This window comes from Peromyscus leucopus, chromosome 16_21, assembly GCF_004664715.2.
Source record: "Peromyscus leucopus breed LL Stock chromosome 16_21, UCI_PerLeu_2.1, whole genome shotgun sequence".
Lineage (NCBI taxonomy): Eukaryota > Metazoa > Chordata > Mammalia > Rodentia > Cricetidae > Peromyscus > Peromyscus leucopus.
This window is the reverse complement of record NC_051084.1, coordinates 12536913-12560444: the sequence shown is the minus strand read 5'-3', so window position 1 is coordinate 12560444 and position 23532 is coordinate 12536913. Positions and strand designations below refer to the sequence as shown.

The window sequence follows — 23532 nt, the reverse complement described above, 5'->3', positions numbered from 1 at the left end:
GATTGGCCAGTAGCCAGGCAGGAAGTAAGTATAGGTGGGACAAGGAGAGAGGAGAATTCTGGGAAGTGGAAGGCTGGGTCAGGTGATGCTGCCACCGTGCAATGAGAAGCAACATATAAGATGCCGGTAAGCCATGAGCCACGTGGCAATGTATAGATTTATAGAAATGGATTATGGGTTTTTTTTTTTTTTTTTTTTTTTTTTTTGGTTTTTAGAGACAGGGTTTCTCTGTGTAGCTTTGTGCCTTTTCCTGGATCTCACTCTGTAGACCAGGCTGGCCTCGAACTCACAGAGATCCACCAAGTGCTGGGACTAAAGGCGTGTGCCACCACCGCCCAGCTGAAATGGGTTAATTTAAGATATAAGAACTAGATAGCAAGAAGTCTTGGCCATTAGATCCAACAGTTTAAATAATATAAGCATCTGTGTGTTTATTTGAGTCTGAGTGGCTGCTGGCCCAGGCAGGATTGGGGATAACTCCAGCTACAACACAGAGAAACCCTGTCTCAAAAAACAAAAATAAAAATCCATTCTGTTTTAAAATGCAAATTCCCTGTATAACTCTAAAATCTCTTTTTAAAAAAAATTTAGTCTCAATCGTGGGCTCCTATGATGTCAAAAGGTAATTAAGTACTTCCTCACTTCAAGAGGGAAGAACCAGGGCACAGTCACAATCTGAACAAAGCAAAATCAAAATCCAACAGTATAAATAACTCAATGTTTCGTATCTGAGATTCACTCACCATCTTCTGGGCTCTTCCAAGGGGCGTGGGTCACTTCTCCAGCTCCGCCCTCTGCAGCACCCACAGCTCGTCTTCTAGGTTCCGGCTGGCTCCACACCACCCCGCTGCTGTTCTTGGTGACCATCTCATGGTACTTGGCATCTCCAAAACTGCTGGGGTCTTCTGCTGCCCCCAGGCTGCACTTTCCCCAGTAGCCTCTCTGGGCTCTCTCTCCGGGGACTCCAGCACCACCCAGTGCCAAGTCTCACCTGCTCTCCATGACCCCTTCATACCTTCAAAATCAGCACCACCTGGGTGACTGACTCCTAGACCACCACATCCGGCTGCCAGCAGGAGGCACCACCTCTGGAACACAGCTTCTGTGTGCTGACCCTGAGGAAATACTTCCCAGAAGTTTTCCCTTCAATAATGCGGCTCTCTTCTTAATCACAGCTGGTTCTTTAGCCCCTGCTGACCAGACACAACAAATTCTCCACACAAACAGCCTGGTAGAATCTTTCCTTCCCTCTGAGACTTCCCAAGCCAGGCCTCCATCAGCTGCACTGCTCTGAAGTCTCGTTTCCAGAGCTCCCTCAGAACCGCTCACTAAACTCTCAACACTCAATGGCTCTCCTAGCCCAAAGTTCCAAAGCCCTTCCACAATCCTCTGCAAAACATGGTCAGGTCTGTCACAGCAATACTCCACTATCCTGATACCAACTTGTCTTAGGTAGGGTTACTATTGCTGTGATGAGACACCATGACCAAAAGTAACTCCGGGAGGAAAGGGTTTATTTCACTCACAGTTCCATATAACAGTTTAATCATCAAAAGCAGTGAGGGCAGGAACTCACACAGGGCAGGAACCTGGAGGCAGGAGCTGATGCAGAGGCCACGGAGGGGTGCTGCTTACTGGCTTGCTCCTCATGGCTTGCTCAGCCTGCTTCCTTATAGAACCCAGGACCATCAGCCCAGGGATGGCACTACCCACCATGGGCTGGGCCCTCCTCCATCAGTCATTAATTAAGAAAATGCCCTACAGGTTTGCCTACAGCCGGATCTTATGGAGGCATTTTCTCAACTGAGGCTCCCTCCACTCAGAAGACTGGAGCTGGTGTCAAGTTGACTTAACCTAGTCGGGTATGGTAGTGTATATCTTTAATCCCAGCACTCAGGAGGCAGAGGCAGGTGCCTCTGTGAGTTCGAGGCCAGGCTGGTCTACAGAGTCAGTTCCAGGACAGCCAGGGCTACACAGAGAAATCCTGTCTCAAAATACAAACAAACAAATAAATAAATACCAATAAATCCACCTTGTAGGTACTGGGAATTGAACTCAGGACCTCTGGAAGAGCAGCCAGTGCTCTTAACCATTGAGCCATATCTCCAGCCCCTATGAGCTGTTTAAGAAGTTTTGTTTTGTTTTATCATGACAGGCTCTCTTGTAGCCCAAACTGGCCTCAGACTTAGTACATAGCCAAGGATAACCTTGAACTCCTGATCCTCCTGCCTCTGGATGACAGATGTGCACTTTACAGCTGCTCCTAATGTACACTTGCATAGAGATGGAAAGTCATCTACAGCAGGATCCATTAGTCTCTCTCCTTCTCATTGCTAGCTAGTCATGTGGCTGCCTGAAGAAGACAGATTACATATTCCAGTGTTCCTCACAGCTGGCTGTGGACGTATGACACAATAAAGTCAGGGAGATGTAAGCAGAAATGTTGTGAGTGAACACCGAAGACAGACTCCTTCAAAGATACTTTGGTAAGCCCATTTCACTCCAAGGGGGAAAGAGATGGGAAGGAGTGATGGGTGAAGAGAGAGCGGATCAGGTGCGTCACATGACCCTCTTGGTCACTGCAGATACCTAAGGCTGCACCGCATGGCATCTTGTCACGTTGTTTAGCAGGAGGGTCTCATGTAGCCCAGGCTGGTGTGGATCTCACCAAGTGTTGGAGGATGACCTCCGCTGCCTGAACCTCCCGCCTCCACTTCTCAAGGTGCTGGGCTCACTGGCATGCTTCACCACCACACCCAACCATCATCTTGCCTGTAAAATAGTTTTCGTGTTTCGCCAGAGGACTACGCTCCCCTTTAAGTACGTGATTTTTTAAAAATGTGTGGTATGTAAGCGTATCTCCGTCATCGCGTGGTCCCGGCATCTGCCCCCTCCACCCCCTGATGACACGTCTCTCTAATTTTACACTCTGCAGTCAAAAGTGAGATGGGACATTAAGCCAGTTCTGGTTTATTTATATCAGTCCACGGGGAGAATGCACACGATAGCATGAATAATCTCACCGGAAAGGGAACTTCCGTGGTATATTTGGCTCGGGGACGTGTTTTCATTGATGGGGAAAAGGAAAAAAGTGAACATTGAAAAAAAAAACAAAGTCATTTTCCCCATGGGGTAATTTACACACAGAAGAGACAGCGGGCAGTTTAAGTGCTCACTCGGTAAGGTCTGTTTTTGACAAATGTTCACAGCACATGAGCATCCCCACAGTCAGGACGTCCACATCCACACCCCTCCCCTGAGGTGCCTGGCGCCCTTTTCAGTCTGCCTCTTCCCCTCAGCTAGCTCCAGGTCACCACCAAGCTACTTTCTGTCACCGTGATTCCGTCTAGCTGGTTCTAAAATCTCCTTTCGATGGTGTGGTACCGGCTGTGACTGGTTTGTAGGAGTGACCACGGCTGGGTGACAGAGACTTTACAAACTCGTGACATTTATTTCTCTTCCATAGATGAGAAACCAAAACGCAGAAACTAGGTATCTGCCATGCTCTTGTGAAGAGTTCGAGTCAGAACAGAATTCAACTGCAATGTGTCTCCGGGTCAGGGAGGGGTCATGGCTTACATACCACACTGCTACTGCCCCCGGTTTGATGTGGGCTCTCAAGGTCCCAGGGAGTTAAATAAAAGGTTCTCTCATACACAGTGGTAAAATCTTGGAAAATAAAAGATTAATTATGGGAGCTGGAGAGATGGCTCAGTGGTTAAGAGCACTAACTGCTCTTCCAAAGGACCTGGGTTCAATTCCCAGGGCCCACATGGGAGCTCACAACTGCCTGTAACTCCAGTTCCAGGGAATCTGGCACCCTCTCACAGACAAACATACAAAACACCAATGCATATTAAAAATAAATAAATCTTTTTAAAAAAGATTAGTTATGTATTTCTACCTTACGGCCATGGGTTGGTGGCTATGTGGCTTAGTTAACAGAGGGCTTCCCTAGCATCCTAGGAGTCCTGGGTTCTGTCCCCAGCACCCATAGGCCAGGCAGGGAGACACACACCTCTGTCCGAGCACTTCGAGAGGTAGCAACAGGAAGATCAAAGGTTCGAGGCTAGCCTGAGCTATTAAACAACAAACAAACAAACAAACAAACAAATAAACAACACACCTAGAGAGATGTTCAATGGTTAAGCGTGCATACTAGTCTTACCGAGAGTCCAAGTGTGGTACCCAACATCCACATCAGACAGCTCACAATTGCCTGTAACCCAGGATCCAGTGTCATCTTCTGGCCTCTGCCTGTTTGCACTCAGCTTTGGACACACCCCTACACAGACACAAGCATACATATAATTAAACACTGAAAATAAATCTTTAAACTACAACATCAAAATAAATAAATGGAAAAACATTTATTTCAAAGTAAGAAAAAGCTACATAGAACATTCAGGACAGCGGGTTATGTCTGGGGCAATGGGACACTAGCTAAGGAAACGATCCAATCCACAGACAGACACAGCGGGACCCGACTGCTACTGTCCTGCTTGGAGGTCAGTCAGTATGGCCTAAAACTCACTATGTAGCTGAGGATGACCTTGAACATCGGATCCTCCCGCTTCTGCTTCCTGTGCAGGGATTCCAAGCCCCCAAACTCTCTGCCCAGGGCTTCCCGCACAGCTACATAAGCACCCTCCCAACTGAGTCACAGGCCCAGCCGGCTTAAGGTTGGCCCTTGGGCTGGGTGTTGGACGTACAACAGTATGATACAATTCCTGAAGAGCCGTGTTTAGATGGGTCATGAGACTATCCCGGACCTAAGGTCACCAAGAATTCCGCACCTCGGATGTCCTGTTAGAGTAAATAAAAATGATGCGGTCCCTCCGCTCGGTCCCAGTTCTGCTTTGTCTCCACTTCCTCCCACAGCTGCCAGTCGGAGGGGTCACTGCAACCTTGCTGTTGGCAATCGGGGTTAGTAGCACAGGGCCACTGCGGAAACGAGCCGGGGGGAGGGCGAGGCCCTATCTGCTCCAACACTGCTCTCGATAGGTCCTTGTGGTGAGGGTTTCCAAGAACCAGCGGAGCGTTAAAGGAGCTGAGCAACACTTACGAGAAATGCGAGCTGCCCCGCCCCACCCCCACCCCCTGGCCCCTTTCTCCCCCACTTTGCGGTCTCCAGCCCTTCCTCCCTTCCAGGACGCACAGGTGCTGGGGACGTCTATTTCCACAGAGTGTGGGTTCCTTCCCCAGCTCGGCTCCGACCTCCACGTCCTGGAGCCTGAAGGGGCCCTGAATGGCCCTTCGCTCAGATGCCTAGTCGTCCGCAAACACGTCTCGGGTTCAATCCCCCCCACCAAGAGGGAAATGGTGTCCGGCTAACAAAGCAGCAATGGGCACGGATGATCCGCACCCACATTCCAAGATTCTCACCTTAACAGTTCTTTATCGTGTCATTTTTTGTTTTGTTTTCATTTTTTTTTTTTTTTTGGAAACAGTACCACGTAGCGGAGGAAGGTCTTGAACTGGATAAGCTGAAAATGACCCTGAACGCCTGTTCTCTTCACCTCCCAAAGGCTGGGATTAGGCACACCCAGTTCACACGTCACGAAATACTCTTCTAAACCAGGCAGTGGTGGCACACACTTTTAACCCCAGCACTCAGGAGGCAGAGGCAGGCAGATCTCAGCCTGGTCTACAGAGTGAGATCCAGGCCAGCCAGGGCTACACAGAGAAACCCTGTCTGGGGAAAAAAACAAAAACAGACAAAAAATACTATTTTTTTTAAACTTTATTATTGATGGGGTGCATGTCGTGATACACATGAAGAGGTCAGAGGACAACCTGGAGGACTTGATTCTCTCCTCCCACTATTCGGCTCCGGGCCCTAGCGGCTGAACTCGGATCATCAAGTTTGGCAGGAAGAGCCTTCACTCACCAAAGCTGAGCCATCTCACAAACCCTCAAAATACTATCATACTTCACTACACTTTCAAGTGTAAAAATCCCCGGGCCAGGCGCCAGGGCACTGTGATCCCAGTACCAGGAGGCTACAGCAAGGTCAGGAGTTCAAGGTCACCCTCTGCTACTTTTCCAAATTGAAGGCCAGCCAGCCTGGTCTCCTGAGATCACTATTAGGAAAGGGAGGAAGGTTCTCAGCAGGAGGGAGAGGAGAAGAGAGGGGGCTGGGGGTAAAGGTGATGAAGATACATTAGATCCAGGGATGAAAATGTCGAGTGGGAGGAGGAGAGTTGGCTCAGGCGTTAGGAGCACTGGCTGCTCTTCCTGAAGACGCACACGACAGCTCACAGATGTCGGTAACTCTCAGGCACCAGGGGCGCACATGGCACACAGATGTAGGCAGGTAAAATGCCCATACACATGAAGTGGGTAAAATGTTTAATGTCAATATGGAGCCCACCTTTCCCAAAGCAGACTTAGAGTTTATCAAAACAACTCAAGGAGGAAGGGTGCTTGCGGCCAAGCCTGATAGCCTGATAACTTGAGTTTGATTCCTGGGATCCACGCGGTGGAAGGGCAGAAAAAAACTCTGGCAAGCCGTCATGTGACCGCCACAGGTCACCATGGCATCGGATCCCAGACAGCGCTGCATACTGAGACCCTGTCTCAAAAAAAATTAATCAATCAATTAATTAAAAATAATAATAATAAAATAAACCAGTGAAACGCTGCTTCCCCTTTGAAGCCTTCCCAGTCTCTTCAGTCATGGGCCCCATCCCCCATCTCCTGCCTCCTGCCCAGGAAGCACAGCAATGTCTTTTTTTTTTTCTTTATTTTTATGTGCATTGGTGTATGCATGTATGTCTGTGTGAGGATGTCAGATCTTAGAGTTACAGACAGTTGTGAGCTGCCATGAGGGTGCTGGGAATTGAACCCGGGTCCTCTGGTACAGCAGTTGGTGCTCTTAACCACTGAGCCGTCTCTCCAGTCCCCGGCTATGTCTATAAATAATGTCAAAACCATGCTGTGCTGCTCTCACAGCAAACCAAGAGAGACATGAACACCCTGGTCTCCAGCTCTTGGAGAAGAAGCAGTACCCAAATAGCTGAGCCTACCCCCCCCCCCAAGGTCACAACCCTCTTCTTACTCCATAGAAGTGACAGCCACAACCCTGACACCCTCACCACCACTCCGGGACCTGCCTGGAACCGTCCTGAACTTGCAGGAGGGATTTGCATGTGCATACACCCAATAATACCTAACCGTTCTTTCTAACAACCCAGTCAAGAACAGGTCCTTCTACGCAGCGGCCCCTCATTGGTCTCAATAATACGACCAGGTCGTGGAGAATGAGGGAAATGGTAGGATCTGAACCCAAGGCTGATTCCCCAATGGATGTCCTTAACAACTGTTCCAAAACTGCCCCGACAAGAAGACCAGCTAGGACCTTTCGCCTTCTCCAGGAGCTCTTAGTCTCAGCTGGGTACATCTGTAATCCCAGGGTTCAAAACTACCCTGGAATGTATGAGATGCTGTCGAAGAAGAAGAAGAAGAAGAAGAAGAAGAAGAAGAAGAAGAAGAAGAAGAAGAAGAAGAGTGTGGTGTGTGGTGGCACATACCTTTAAGCTTAGCCCTCTGGGAGGCAGAGGCAGGTGGATCTATTTCAGTGAGTTTGAGACCAACTTGGTTTACATAAAGAGGTCCAGGCCAGCCGGGGACTACATAGTGAGTGAGACCTTGTCTCCAAAAAGAGAAAGAAAGAAAGAAAACCCGCTACCATCTCCTGACCTCTGACCTCGTCTACCCAGTAAGAATGCGTTTGCCTTTCCCCAGACACCCTGTCTTTCCCCCAGCAGTCTCAACAGATGAGCAAAAGGCCCCAACTCATTTCAAGGGCAGGTAGGGTGAGGCTCTGCCAGATTTCATTAGAAAACCCCAGCAACTTCCAGTTGTTCACTTGCAACTTTACTGGAAAGGATGCAAGGCGTGCCTAGACTCCCCGAGCTGCCCGGCAGTGTGTGCAGGAAGGAGGAGAGGATGAAGGGGTGAGGAATAGAGGAACTTCAGAAAATCAGCCCCCAAGAACTGAGAAATCCTTCCTTCCTTTCTGCAGCCACATGGAGACTGTACTGGGGTTTGGGACCTAGTCCAAGCCGAAGTGGTAGTGGACATCTCTGGCGGGAGGGAAGGAGGGAGGGAGGGAGGGTACTGTGGCCTGGATCCTCCACTAAACACAAGTGCATGGGGCCAAGTTCCCAAGAGATTGTGGGTACACAGAGAAGAGGTCAAGACGACCCACAGAGAGGTAAGAATGTTAGAATTGTTACTAATGTGCATAAAGAAATAAGACAGCCATGTTTACACCTGGGTGTGGTGATGGTAAGTCTGTGATCCTAGACGCAGGGAGATCAGGAGTTCAAGGCTATACTGAGCTGTTTAAGCAGTTTGTCAGCCTAGGCTACATGAGACCTTGTCTCCAAAAAGAAAACAACAATGATTAATATTTAGTACACCAGGACAGGCTCCAAAAGCTGCACAGAGAAACCCTGTCTTGAAAAGAGGAAAAAAAAATTTAGTACCTGAATCAGCAGTGATTCAAATATTAAGACACACTCAGACCACATGTGAGGCAAATTGGGGGTCCCATCTCCCAGTATAAAACACAAAACAGACACTAACCTATGAAAACAAGGGCTAAAGATAGTTAGGGGTAACATTTCACTCAGTCCCAGCAAAAGCCGTCAAGTGGGCTGCAGGGGAAACGCTACAGCAAGCCAGGTAGTTCCACGTAGTCAACGCCCAACCTTCTCACTAAAGGTGAACGGACCCGAACCAAGCCCTAATCCAGCACCACGGTCCAAATTTGTGATCCTAATACTCAGGAGGTTGAGACAGGGAGATGGCTGTGAGTTCAAGGCCAGCCTGGGCTATAAAGTCAGACCCTAGAATAAGCACTTCCTAGTTTTGTTGTTGTTTTACTTTTTCCAGACCGGGTTTCTCTGTGTAACAGTGCTGCCTGTCCTGGATCTCGCTCTGTAGACCAGGCTGGCCTCGAAATCACAGAGATCACCTGCCTCTGCCTCCCGAGTGCTGGGATTAAAGGTGTGAGCCGCCGCCGCCCTTCGTATCTTTTTTAAAAGATGTATTTTCTCTTTAGTGTATGAGTGCTGGTCTACACGTATATCTGCACACACATTACTTGCATGTCTCAGATCCCCTGGAACTGGAATTATAGACAGATGTGAGGTCATATAGGTGCTGGGAACCAATCCTAGGTCCCCTGCAAGAGCAAGTCTTTTCTTTTTCTTGGGTGATCTGTCCACATGTTTGTGTGTGCTCGTGCTTATTCGCATGCTTAGTGCCCTCACAGGCCAGAAGAGGGCATTGGATCCTCCGGAGCTGGAGTTACAGATGGTTGCAAGCCACCATGTTCTCTGGAAGAACTATTAACCATCTCTCCATCTCCACCCTCTGTCCCTACCACCTTTTGAGGCAGGACCCATATAGTCCCAGAACCCTAGTCCAGGCTGGCCTTGAACTTATAGGGATCCACTTGGCCCTGTCTAATAGAGTGTTTGTCTTTTTAGTTGATTAGACAAGGTCTCATGTATCCCAGGTTCATCTTCAACTCCTGATTCGGATTCTCACACTTTCAACTCCCAAATGCTGGGATTACAAATTTACTCAAACATGCCGGCTACTCAGCATATTCTGAGATCTGTCCTATGCTAATCTTGAACTTCCGGATTCAAATGATTCTGCTAATCAGATGTTACCACCTCTGGCTTCAACTCCAGTGGAGTGGGCAAGGTTACACATGCTTTTAATCCCAACACTTAGGAGGCAGAAGCAGGATCCAGGAGCTCTAGAGCAGCCTGGTCTACACATAGCAAATTCCAGGGCAGCCAAAGCTGCATAGTAAAACCTTGCCTCAAAAAACAAAACCAATCCCAAAGTGCTATCTCTGGTCTAGTCTGTAATCCCAGCATCTTTTTTTTTTTTTAATATTTTTTTATTTTAATATTTTTTATTTTAATATATTTTTTTTAATATTACCTATTATGTATACAACATTCTGTCTCTATGTATGCCTGCATGCCAGAAGAGGGCACCAGATCTCACTACAGATGGCTGTGAACCACCACATGGTTGCTAAGAATTGAACTCAGGACCTCTGGAAAAGCAGGCAGTGCTCTTAACCTCTGAGCGATCTCTCCAGCCCCTGTAATCCCAGCATCTGATAATACCAAGTCAAGGCTCAGTGCCAGCCAGTTACAGGACACCATGTCAGGGAAAATTGTCCAGCATCCCTGGTGTTGCTAGTATGGCTGCACCTGCTTTAGAAAGGTGAGGATCCCCAAGCTTGGGGGAAGGGAACTGGTAGCCTCACAGGCGGGGGAAGCCCTGCATTCCATCTAACACTGGGTCATGCAGAAAGCCCCATACTTCTGACTGCACCCCACCAGGAAATAAGATTCAATCTGAAAGTGTCTTTTCTACCTGGCTTGGGACCCCAAGTATCCCTCTTTGTATGAATGAATGGAAAACACAAGTTAAGACAAAAGGTTTTTATTCAAAAAATGCCATGTATAAAAAAAAAAAAATAAGATCTCTTTTATTCCCCTGTACAGTATTTCACTCAGATAAAACCAGCAGGCTACATGCTGCTCAAACGAAGCTCAGCCCCAGAGGATCCCGGAAGGCACACCATGCCGGAACTGCCTTCCTTTTATGTACAGCCAGCAATGCCCCTTCCCAGACAGAGCCCAGACCCACTCCAGTAAGCAGGCAAGGGACCCCCACCACAGAAGGAACTACAGCAGCTGTCCCACCAGAGTCCCTTCACCCCAGCAAGCATTGCAGCACCCCCCCCCCAAAAAAAGGTCCCCAGGTCAGGAGGAAAAAAAAAAACAAAACAGAACACGACAATAAAATCCTCGGGCAGCAGCCAATGGAAGCTTGGAAGAGGAAGGCCAACCAAATAAATAAATAAATAAATACATTAACATCGACTTCCAGGCTAGAATGTGCCGTCTTTCAAAAAAACAAAACAGAAAACAAAAAAAAACCCCAACACGTACAATAACTTAAAGGCATTTTTTTTTTCTCGAAATTGTATCAACTACAGTCCTTTTGCAGGCTACCATGCCGACTGTACACACATTTACAGCTGTCTGGTTGTTGCATTGAGTGTGCATTCTGTGTGAGGTCTTGGCTTTGAAACAGTTAAGTGGAAACCAAAAAGGAAGACCAGTTCACTCGTTCTACTAAAGGAGGCAGAAGAAGGGCGGGCGGCTCAGCAATTGGCCCTGTAGCCTCTTCCATGGCACCTTTCATAGGAAGTGGGGGGGTGGGGGGAGGACGGGAACGGGAAAAGAAGAGGGAACCAAACCCAGGCAGATTTTTGGAGAAGCAGCAGGTAAGAGGCAAGTTCAAGTATTTCTCCCAGCACAGCCGGAGTCCCCACAGAAGGCACTCAGAGGAGTTGGAAGAGGTGAACAGGGACTTAAAATATGGTGCTAGTTTTTCGTTGTTGTTGTTTTTTTTTTTAATCCCACCCCCAACATATTTTCCCCCTACCCTAGCCCATCTTGGTGACCCCGGAAGTCTCCGTGGTGACTAAAGTTCCATGGCAGGGTTCGGACCCACTCCCACCCCCCCACCCTAGGATTCTGCAGAGCCCAGTAAAACTAGACACTGTGAGAGGCGTCTATGCAGGGGGCAGAGGGGCCTGGAAAACGTGAAGTCGAGTCTCTCTCCCCTGTGGGAGGCTGCTCCAGGAACCTGGAGTCTGGAATGAGTTCTCACTGCTGTTCCTGTCCGAAGCAGGGTCCTGCTGGAAGAAGCAGGGAGACAGCTCTCCCTCCCCGGAGTCTGGCGGAAAGGCTGCTATTTGCTGGGCGCCGGTGAGAGGCTGCGCAGATGAATCTCAGCGGTTGCCTGGGGTAGGAGGACATCCTGCATCCACGGATGGTTCTGGATTTCTTCGAAGGATGGCCGATCTGATGGTCTCAGGGCCAGACACCATCTAATGAGATGCTGACATTCTGCAGGAGGCAGGACAGACAGAGGTTAGGGATGACTCAACTTGTTTTTGTGATGCAAAGTCTTCCCAAGGCCCACAAGTCTGGAGTTTTTAAAGAGGCATGGACTTTATTCAGGACACTGCAGGGTTCTCTCAGTGGGAAAGGCTGCATACTGAGAGCCTCCAGTCTGCTCTCAGTTAAAAAGTGGCTCCCCTCCTAAACCTGTGGTTTCAAACTTCAAATAGCTCGTGCCTTTCCCACGACACCCACTCACCAGAAATAGGAAGGATGACAGGGGTTTTGATGAGCCATCACTGAGCAAGATGAGGTGATTCAATTCACTTAACTCAACAAACACTGACACTACTCAGGATGAGGTCACCGGGACCACAATATTTACAGAGCTACTGCCTTAAGGGGAGATGGCTTAAACAGCCCTTGATTTTTTTTTTTAACTTTGTTAAAGAGATCAGGTCTATGCTGGTACTTAAACTTTACAGGGTCTGGTGGTTAGGGTGGGATGTATATAAAACCTGTCTGTTTCAATTCCAGCCCGACCAAAACAAAAACTGAAACAGAAAGGGCCGAGACAAGATTCCAAGGCCAACAAAAACTCTGAGTGAAACCCTATCTCCTAAGTCAACCCAGCACACTTGGGAGGTCACAGGCAGGCTAGCGGCCCTACATAGTGACCCTGTCTCCCCATAAGAAAATGAATACAATTGATAGTTAGGATATAACCCCACACCCCCTTTTACAAAGTGCCAGGTTTAGTCTGGTTCACCCCTGCAATCTCAGTACTTAGGAGTGGGGGGCATTCCCAGAACCAGCCTTTCTAAGCTAACAACCCCAAGTGAGGGCCCCAACCACCAAAGGGCTTGGAGAAGTTACCTGAAGAGACCCTTTGCCTGAAGAACACTTGACCCTTGACGATCTCTTCGTCGTGCTCAAATGGAATATCTCCGCAGACCATATCATAAAGCAGGATCCCCAGGGACCAGACCGCTGCCGACCGGCCGTGGTAACGATGGTAGCGAATCCACTCTGGAGGACTGTACACTCGGGTTCCTGCCAGCAAGGGAATTGAAAGAAAAACGGTGTTAGCAAAAATAAACAAAGCAACTAGTCCAAGTAGCTTCTTTAAATAAAAAAAAATTTTTTTAAATGAAACAAGGTTTCTCTGTGCAGTCCTGGCTATGCTGGAACTCCTGTAGACCAGGCTGACCTTGAACTCAGAGATCCACCTGCCTCGGCCTTGAGTGCTAGGATTAAAGGCATGTGCCACCAACACCCGGTTTTTAAAATACATTTTTTCCTCTCCAAAAAATGGGAGTGAAATATGGTGCCTCTCCACCAGCACCAACCCAAAACCGAAATCCCTTACAAGGACCCCCCCCCCCCAAACACAGAGCCACTGAATAGCTTGTCTTAGGCCCTAGGCTGTAGAACTCACAATGGGATAGCCTTGAACTACACACCGACCCTGGCCAGGACCCTGTCAGATTCGATTCTCATCTAGACCCGACCGGGTGAGGATCCTTATACACACACCAGTCAGGGCGCTTCCAGGTTCCGCGCTAGCAAAGTACAAAACCTACTCTCTTTCCTCCCTAGACGGGAAAGGCAGAGTCGCAGGGCGGGTTCCAGACCACGTGATTCCTGTTTACAAACTTTGGATAGTAAAAAAAAAAAAAAGTGCTAACCTCATGTCGCTCGACAGGGGGCAGCAAAGACTTGCCCGGGGGAGAAAAAAAAAACACAAGGGAGGACTCAGCCAGCCATTAACTGTTAAATACAAAAAATGCAGCCCAACCCAGCGTCCTCCATGGGCAAAGAAAACACAAACCACAAGGCATAGTCAGAAGTTTGGAAAGGCTGTCGTTTGTTAGCGTGAGCCACTCAGCTCATGACCCACCCTCCTGCTTTGATCTACTCTCCCCCTCCGTCGTTCCTTTTCTGAAAGAACGCGATCCAAGCCCCTCCCTATGATAGATAGGTTTTCAGTCTCCCCGCGGGAGACACCCAACTAATTTTCAAACCAGCAACAGATCTTATTTCACAACATTCATTCCAGACTCCGTCACCCCACAACACCCCCAAGTGTAGTGAAACCACGGCTCTTATTCCTCAACCCTCAAAAACAAAACAAAACAAAACAAAAAACCCCTGCAGTTCTAAGAACTACCTTAAAACTCCCCCCTCAAAACAAAAACAAACTACAAAACCGGCATCAATGTCTCCCGCCACCACCACCGGCTCCACCTCCTTCTACTGGCGAGAAAACTGGGTCAGACTTTAGAAATCTGGGCTATAGCCGGTTGCCCACGACTTCTTTTTTCACCGGGAAAGTATGGAATTTCCTAAATTCCACTGAAAAAATTTAAAAAAAAATTACAACCACGCCAGAAATGTTGCAGGTTCGCTCAACCAGCTTGAAATCCCCGGCTGTACTATGCCGGGAAGCTCGCCTCTGCCCCACCCCTGCGAGCACCGAGCCAGGCGGCCCAATGACCTTTACAAAGGGCCGGAGCCGAGGCCGACGGCGGCTTCCAGGCCGGCACCTTGGGCAGCTCCCCTCCCCGGGGCCTGGCTCACCATCGAAGTCCGTGTAGACTGTGTCCTTGAGCAGCGCCCCCGATCCGAAGTCGATGAGTTTGAGCTCGCCGCGGTTCAGGTCGATCAGGATGTTCTCGTCCTTGATGTCGCGGTGGAGAACCCCGCAGTCGTGGCAATGCCGCACGGCCTCCAACACCTGCCAGAAGAAGCTCCGAGCCAGCTCCTCCTGGAGGGCTCCCCGCTCGGTGATAAAGTCGAAGAGGTCTTGCACCGGCTCGGGCCTCTCCAGGATCAGCACGAAACTGTCGGGCCTCTCGAACCAGTCCAGAAGTCGAATGACGCCCGAGAAGCCCGAGCTCACCTTCTTCAGCAGGACCACTTCCATGGGCACTCGGGTGCCATTGGGCTGCAAGGGTGAGGACCCGGGTTAGCGCGCCGGTTCCGGCACGCCCGTCACCACCCACCCACCCTTACGGAGGGTCGCCGGCTCGGGCTCACTCACCAGTTCTCCCCAGTCGGAAATCCGGTCCTTCTCCACGTGCTTGATGGCCACCTGGAAGAGAGCCCCGAGTCTCCATCAGATTCTCTCTCTCCCCTGCTCAAAGCATCCCTCCGCGCGCCCTCCCCAAAGGCGGGGTTGCCCACTCACCGGCAAGTTGTCGGCGACGCGGATGCCCGAGTAGACCGAGCCGAAGCCACCGCTGCCCAACAGCGGGCCCACCTGGTACTGCGACTCCAGGGGCTCCTTCTCTTTGCCTAGGGGGAGGAGGCACGGGACACTAAGCGCCAGGCCCACGCAGGGGTCCCCGGGGGTCTCCCCCCTCCACGACCCGCGCGCCCGGGGTGGGGTGGGGACACTCACCCGGCGCCAGCTTGGTAGCGTGCAGGTCGTTGCAGGGCGCGGCGCGCAGGTGGGCCAGGGAGTTGATCTTGGACAGGAGCATCCCCACCTCCAGGGTGTCGGTGCGGGGCCGGTGCTGGGACGAACAGCAGCGGCGACGGAGCGAGCTGGGGCTGCGCCGGCGGCCGGGGCTCAGACTGCGGGTGGCGTTGCAGCTCGGGCTGCGGCTGGCGCGCAAGGCCGAGGGCGAGTCAGAGGACGACTGAGGGCGCTGGCGGGGCTGGCGGCGGGCGGGCTCGCCGGCCGGGTCAGGCAGTACGGGAGGCAGCGGGGCGAGTGGCGCCGCGGGACCCAGGGCTGCTGCTGTCTGCGACTGCTGCTGCTGCTGCTGCCGCTGCCGCCGCTGCTACTGCTACTGCCGATCCCGCCGCCGGCACTGCCGACTCCCCTCCAGCCTCCTCCGCCACCGCGGCCGCTGCTGCAGACGCCCGGCTCGCCCCGCCGCCAGGAGTAAAGGGGCGGAGCGCGCCGCTGGGGAGGGCGCGCGCGGCGGGCGGGGACGGGGCGGGGCCTCTCCGGGAGGCCGAGGCGGGGAGCCCGGCTGGCGCGGTGGCGGAGGGCGGAGAGGGGGCGGGGAGGCGGCGGGACCAGGGCCGCTCCCCCTCGGCTCCGCCCCCTGGCGGCTTCGCCCTGTCCCCGGCCCACCCCGCGGGCGCGGCTCCAGCCAACCAGAAGCGATCTGATCTGCATAGCGCGCGGCGGGCCCCACCCACCGCCGCCCCGCCCGGCCCGGCCCCGCCCCGCGCCTCGCGGTCAGAATGGGTCCTCTAACGCCGCCACGACGTGGCGGGAAGGAAAAGGCGCCAAAACGGAGGGGAGGGGCGCGGGGCGTGCGGGAGGCGGGAGCTGGGTGGCGCGCGCGGCGGCCGGGGTGGGGTGGGGTGGGATCGGGGAGGGGTGGGGGGGGCGGGAGGAAGGATGGGGAGGGGCGTATCGATTCAAACCCAAACAATAACAAAGCCATCAAAGGCCGCCCGGGGCCAGCTCCGCCGGCGCTGGGTTTCCCGGAGATTTGGGGGTGGGGGCTGCGGGCTGGGGGGGTGTGGGGGGGTAGAATCCCAGGGCTGGAGCTGGAGCGTGGCGAGTTGTGAGCCCTGGAAGGGCGTTGGTGTGGCCGGCCGGCGCGGAGGCCGCGAGGAGGGACCGCGTGTGTGTGTGTGTGTGTGTGTGGATGCCGACCAGGGTGGTCCTCTTGTGTGACTCAGCCCCGAGACCTCCAAGGCTGCCGGGGCGGGGTGACGATGCGCTGTGGGCTAAGATCCTGGGGGTGGTGATGGTGGTGTTTTGGGGGGCGAAGGCTGTGCAAGACGTGAGTCACCGGCGTTTGCACACCGAGGGAGGGAAGGAGTCGGTCCCAGACAGGCCTGCAGCAGAGTGGGGGCGAGCCCCGTTTCCCACCGAGACCCTGGAGGAGGAGGAGACCTGGGCGGCGAGGAGCCGGTGATGAAGAGCCTCGATTTAGAAATGCAAAAAAAAAGAAAGAAAGAAAACTTAAAAGGGTATCAGTGGGTCCTGATCCCTTCAGAAATGATCCGTGTCCGAGTGTGCCTGAGAGAGGAAATCACGACACAAATGTTAGCTGGCTGGTGCCAGATGCTGCCTCAGCCCCTTCCGAGAGGGCGGGAGGAAGGAGGAAAATTCCTGATCGCGGGCGAGGGTGGGCGAGTGCCGCTGTGTTTAATCAGAGGTTGCTGGGGTAGTCACCTCCTCATCAGCTTGGTATTAGCAGTCAGGCGATACCAGCTATTATTGGCCCCGACCTCAGCCTTGGCTCAAAGGAAAGTCCCCACGTACACGTGGAAATACCACGGAAAGCCAGCCGATTCCGCTTTCTTCTTTTGTCCTTTTAAACTTCCCCGAGAGTTGATGACGACGGGGTGAAATGAGTGTGTAATTCATCAGTGGCCAGAGTAATGGAAAGCGAACCGCATCCCATTTTCGTTATTTTTTAAGTCCGAGGGGCTTACAGGAGGAACGGGCCTGTGAGAGATGCAGTTATTAACGCATTTAAATGTTTCCTTTATAAGTTTTTCCTGGTGCTTATAAAGATGCCCAGGGACTCCATAACTTTTATGGATGCCTCTTACAAAACATTACATATTTCCCTTTTGTTTGTGTTCTGTGGCTGGCCTAACTCATTCATTTTTGATGACGAAAGGAGAAAACCCAGGGGAACAAGAATTACTTCCTTTTTTGCAGATAGGAAAATGAAACGTAAGTAGCATGACACGGGGTCATACGGCAGCCACGGGAGCCGATGAAATGACCCAAATTCTGCTCCCTGAGTGTTCAGAGCTCTCCCTTAGGTCAGTCTTAAAACTCCTGTGACCCGGACATTGAACAGGACACCGGGGAAAAGGACAAGAGTGCCCGGAGTGCTGCACACACCTCCAATCCCAGCATTCTGGACCAGGCTAGTCTTGCCTAGAGAAACCCTGTCTAAATAAATAGATATTTTAAAAACACCAGCGTGACTCCAGTCCTTTATCAGACCCTCAGCTCTGCCCAAACAGGACTGTGCCCGCCTGTTTTCACTCTCCTAGTGCATGCATATTCCAGACTTTGTGCCTCTGAAGACTCCGATCTCCCTGTCCTGGAAGTGCCCCGTCCTCTTCTAAAGGTGTAAGAGGTTGGGAAATAAATCCGGGGTCTTACGGGTGCACCCCGCCACCAAGCTATACTCCAAAGCTCTTTTATTCAAAGCCTGGCCTTCTGAACTAGGGAGGCAGATGTACTTCCACATTTTTGCTGAACCAAATCCAAGCATGCATTCACTGCTCCCCTCCACCCATCTGACAGTCATGTGGGGTTATTAAAAAAAAATCTCTCTGGGCTGGGAACGCAGCTCAGCTGGTGGGGTGCTTGCTTGCCTGACATACCTGAAACCCTGGGTTTGATCCCCATCACTACATAGAGGGCACCAGGGAGCATGATCCCAGCACAAAGGAGGATCAAAAGTTCCAAGTCAGCCAGAGATACACAAGATCTTTTTGTTTGTTTTTTTTTTTTTTTTTTTTTTTTTTTTTTTTAGTTTTTCGAGACAGGGTTTCTCTGTGTAGCTTTGCACCTTTCCTTGAACTCATTTGGTAGACCAGGCTAGCCTTGAACTCACAGAGATCCACCTGCCTCTGCCTCCCGAGTGCTGGGATTAAAGTTGTGCACCACCACGCCCAGCTCCTTTTGTATTCTTAATATAATCACTATATACTCCGTAGCCCAGGTCTCCAACAATTCTTTGGCTTCTGCCTTCCCAGCTACCTACATCACAAGCACCGTGTCCACCTTGTGCTCAACAGTTACTGATGGACAAGAAAGCATAGGACCCAACGTAAAGATCATGATTAAAAGCAATTTATGAACCAGGTAGAATGGCTCATAACTGTAATCCTAGCACTTGAGAGGCTGAGACAGGAGGATTGCCAAACTGAGCTGTATAGTGAAGCCAGACTTACGGTTGAGTATGTAGTTCAGTAGTAAACATTCACCTAGCATTCCTGAGGTTCATTTCCCCAACAGAGCAAACAACAACAAAACCCCTGTACATTTAAGTGGGCTCAGGAAAAATAAAGGAAGGAGGTGAGAACAGAGAAACCGGAAGATTCAATCAAGCTGCTTTCCATTCTGAGAAGTGGTACCTGGTGGCTAGGAAAATGGCGGTTCCCTAACTTTTCTTCCTAAGGTGTAGACTGGATGCAGATAGTATCGCCTACCTCTCTGCTGTAAGAAGCAAAGGGCAGCCTGCTCCTCGCGAGAAGCCCACCCCCAGACACCGCACAAACTCCTAACAGGCCAGTTATGACGGTGGCAATGATGCCAATTGTGATGACGATGATGACGGCCACAGGAAGAGAGACTGTGGGAATGTCATTTTATTATTATTATTATTATTACATTATGTGGGGCAAGGGGCATGGGTGCACACCGCAGTGAGCATGTGGAGGTCAGAGGACAACTCTTGGGAGCTGATGTTGGAATGTTCTTACACCTGGAAGGGTCCAAAGGTAAATACTGGGTAAGGGTGAGTGAGATGGCTTTGTGGTCACGGTGCTGCCGAGCAGAGTTTGAGCTCTGGGATCTTCAACTCCCAAGTGGTCCTGTGTCCTGTTCTGGCCCCTTCAGGCACCAGCTCGCACAGGGGCCTGCCCTCCACCCCCACCCCCACACATCACTTAAAATGAAATACTTTAAAAAAAAAAACTGGGAGGGGAAAAAACAAACTACTTTAAAAGGTAATGAATTATTAGCTGGGTGTGGTGATACCTGTAATTCCATCACTCAAGGGTGCTGAGGCCGGGCAATTGTGAGTTCCAGGTCAGCCTGGGCGACTTAATCAACTCGGAAAAAACAGTGGGGGAGGGAATGGGGAAGACTAACAAAGAATCAGAAAAGTCACTAAAGACAAAAGCCACGGTCCTGCGGCACAGGTGGGGAAAGAAGACCACTAGCTGTCACTGTGCCCAACAGTAATCGCCATGCCCCATAGGTCATCTCCATAAGATAGATTTAATCAAGTCCGTGTCAAAGGTTGACCAGCAATGTTTGTAATCAGAGAGGTGTAGGAGGAAGTTTGAAGGGATAGCCACACCAGTTTTAAAGCACTTTATTTTTTCAATGCAAGGGATCTGATCGAGGACCCTGGACATCTAGGTGAGAGTACACACCAGTAAAACCGTACCCCTGGGCGTCTGGGACTGAACAGGATGATGTAGCTTTTTCTTGTTAAGGTTTTTAAGTTAATTCAGTAGAAGTAATTAGTATATGTATGATCTATTTCTCTCTTACAAAAAAAAAAAAATTGGCCTAGGCTGGGTAGGTGTGGTAGTGCCTGCTTTCAATCCCAGCACTGGGGAGGTAGAGGCAGGCAGATCTCTGAGTTTGAGGCTAGCCTGGCCTACAGAGCTAGTTCCAGGACAGCCAGGACTACACAGAAAAACCCTGTATCAGAAAGGAGGAGGGGAAGTGCTATGGGATGGTCTTTCTGTACGCTGTGAGTATGTGTTGCTACCACTGGTTAACAAAGAAGCTGCTCTGGCCCATGGCAAGACAGGATATAGCCAGGCGGGAAATCCAAGAGAGAGACAGGGAGAAGAGAGGCAGGTCAGAGGGGATGCTGTGAGCCACTGCCTGAGAAGCAAGATACAATGGAACTCAGGTAAAGCCAGGAGAAACATGGCAATACATAGATTAATGGAAATGGGTTAATTTAAGATGAGTGCGCGGCCGGGCGGTGGTGGCGCACACCTTTAATCCCAGCACTCGGGAGGCAGAGCCAGGCGGATCTCTGTGAGTTCGAGGCCAGCCTGGGATACAGAGTGAGTTCCAGGAAAGACGCAAAGCTACACAGAGAAACCGTCTCGAAAAACTAAAAAAAAAAAAAAACAGACACACACAAATTTATACATTATAATAATGACGCTGGGTGGCGGTGGCGGTGGCAGCGGCGGCGGCAGTGGCGCACGCCTTTAATCCCAGTGCTCGGGAGGCAGAGGCAGGCGGATCTTTGTAAGTTCGAGGACAGCCTGGTCTCCAAAGCAAGTTCCAGGAAAGGCGCAAAGCTACACAGAGAAACCCTGTCTCGAGAAAAAAAAAATAAAATAAATAATTTTTTTAAAAAGTGAAAAGGCATTCTATAGTTAAGTTCAGACAGTATGGCCAAGGCAAAGTTTCAAAGAAGCTGTAGAGATCTAGGAACATGATATTAGTTTTTGTTTTTGTTATTTTGTTTTTTAAATGGGTAAAAATACGGTTTTATTGGAGAAACTCATATCTAAGTTACTTTCAGTTTCTAAGAACTCCTAACAAGTATCCAGAAAGAAAGCACACACAGGTTCAAATGAACAAGACAAACAGGCTGTAGCCACCGCAAGGACACCATCTAAAAAGTGTTACCTACCTCCTGAGGAAAGTAAGTACACTGAGTGTCATAAATAAGACATCCTTACTTTATATAGGAAGGAAGTGTTGTACCTGTTTCTCGAAACCCCCAGAGACCACCAAGGAGCCGGTTTCCAATGCAAGCACATAAGGGTCCTTTTATTGTCAGGTTCAACCTGGGCCACCGCCAGGCAGATGGAGGGAAATGCGGCAACGGCCATGAGCCCGGGTGTAGAGAGTTTTTATAGGGAAAAAACACAAGCCAGGAATTGGCAACTTGGGATTGGGTAGAATGGATATGGCACAAGGTGATTTTTTGAAACTATTGGTCTATACTTTGGGGGCGAAACCACATTTGAAACCATTGGTTTAGACTTTTGGCAGGGAACCACAGCCCGCTGAACAGGATTATCTGGACTGCTCAGCAAGATTATCTAGATATCTTCAAGGGCATAAACTGCAGACAGGATGTCTGCAGGATACTGCTCTGTATCTGGTCCAGTTGCCATGGCACATTCCTGAGGTCCTTTCTGGAACTGAGTACAGCAGGTGGTCTGAGATGGTGGCCCTTTCCCCAAGATGGAGCCTGTAAAGTCAAGTCTAGGCCTTCACAGAAGAACCAAGATCCTATTTGGAGGTATATTAAATACAAAATATAAAATACTCTGTGACCCAGATGAGGGGGGACATTCTCCAACACCTCAAGTCTCATGCAATAAAATCCAGAGGTCTGTTGAATCCGCCTTTTCGATTCATGTACTGCCTGTATTTCCTCTTCTGAGACACGTTTATGGCATAGGCATTTACGGAGCCAGCTACCTTCTTCCCTTTTGTGGAGTCAAAAGAAGCAAATCCCATTAATTTCATCATTTCTATTTCTTCCTCTGTCTTACCTTCCAGATTTTCCTCACTGATCGGACGTTCTTCGATCTTTACTTCTGTAGTTTCTTTCTTCTCCACATCTCTTCTTTCCTTCAGTCAAGAATGGGAAGGAGATGTGGATCTATGCCGCCTTGGAGACCTGGAGCGTCTTTGGTGTGGGGATCTTGAGCGGCTCCTTCTGGACCTTTTTTGGCGCCTTCTTTCTCGATCCTGTGATGTGGACCTGGACTGCCTACGTTCCCTTCTCGGGGAGTGGCCACGGCTACGACCCATCGGAGCCCTACTCCTCTCTTTTTTGTTATTTTTTTGCTGTTGGTTTCTTTTCTCGCGACAAGGTTTCTCTGAGTAACCTTGGCTGTCTTGGAACTTACTCTGTAGACCAGGCTGCCTCTGCTTCCCGAGTGCTGGGATTAAAGACCATGGCCCAGCTTTAAGTGGATCTTAAAATATAAAGTATGAGTATGTAGCCAGGCGTGGTGGTGCACACCTTTAATCCGGACACTATGGAGATTGAAGCAGGCAGATCTCTTGTGAGTTCAAGGTCAGCCTGGTCTACAGAGCTAGTTTCAGGAGGGCCCAGGCTACACAGAGAAGCACTATCTTGGAAAAACAAACAAACAAAGTATGAATATGTAAAGGATAGACAGAACAGAGAGAATAAAATGAGAAAGAATGAGCCCGGTGGTGGTGGTGGCCCATGCCTTTAATCCCAGCACTCTGGAGGCAGAGGCAGGCGGATCTCTGTGAGGTCGAGGATAGCCTGGGCTCCAGAGTGAGTTCTAGGGAAAACACAAAGTTACACAGAGAAACCCTGTCTCAAGGAAAAAAAAAATAGGAAGAATGTAGGCACAGAAGCATACACCTTTAATCACAGCATGCATGAAGCAGAAGTGAGCTGATGTCTGTGAGTTCACAGTCAGCCTCATCTACATAGTGAGTTCCAGGACAGCCAGGGCTATGTAGAGAGACCTCTCAAATAGGTAGATAGATAAATAGGTAGACAGACAGACAGACAGACATATCTATCTAGATATCAGGAAGGGAAACAAAAGATGCTTTGGGTCATATCCTGTCACTCTTGTGTGTGTGTATCTAAATGTGAATGTGTACACTTACATGGAAATGCTCTCAAAGGCCAGAAGAGGGCATTGGATTTCGTGGAGCCAGAGCCTTTGGATGAAGGTGCTAAGAATCAGCATCTGTCCTCAGCATGAGCAGTCCATATTTGTAACTGATGAGCCATGATCTCTCCAGCCCCGGCATGTTTTTTGTATTTCCCTCCAACCCCTGATATGAGTGAATAAAAGTTTCCTTAAATAAAGCAAAGGCAGGAATCCAGAGGGGGCGTCAGTAGGCTCTCCTGGAGGCCGGCCACAGAGC

General features: G+C 50.2%; 1 protein-coding gene, 1 long non-coding RNA gene and 1 pseudogene across 2 annotated transcripts; all 3 read right to left on the bottom strand.

The window, feature by feature from the left end:
- Positions 1-10512: 10512 nt before the first annotated feature.
- Pim1 (Pim-1 proto-oncogene, serine/threonine kinase) lies at positions 10513-15825 on the bottom strand. Its single transcript, XM_028885034.2, has 6 exons — positions 15358-15825; positions 15145-15251; positions 14998-15048; positions 14535-14901; positions 12831-13007; positions 10513-11960 (listed from the first exon to the last, which is right to left on the bottom strand). Exons 1-6 carry the CDS (start codon positions 15437-15439, stop codon positions 11803-11805), a joined length of 942 nt encoding a protein of 313 aa, XP_028740867.1. The 5' UTR covers positions 15440-15825; the 3' UTR covers positions 10513-11802.
- Positions 15826-17051: 1226 nt separating this feature from the next.
- LOC119086753 lies at positions 17052-19145 on the bottom strand. The gene is made up of 2 exons (XR_005090106.1): positions 19032-19145; positions 17052-17376 (listed from the first exon to the last, which is right to left on the bottom strand). It is a non-coding gene; the product is annotated as an uncharacterized LOC119086753 (long non-coding RNA).
- Positions 19146-21951: 2806 nt separating this feature from the next.
- Positions 21952-22425, bottom strand: LOC114704006 (annotated as a pseudogene).
- Positions 22426-23532: the final 1107 nt, after the last annotated feature.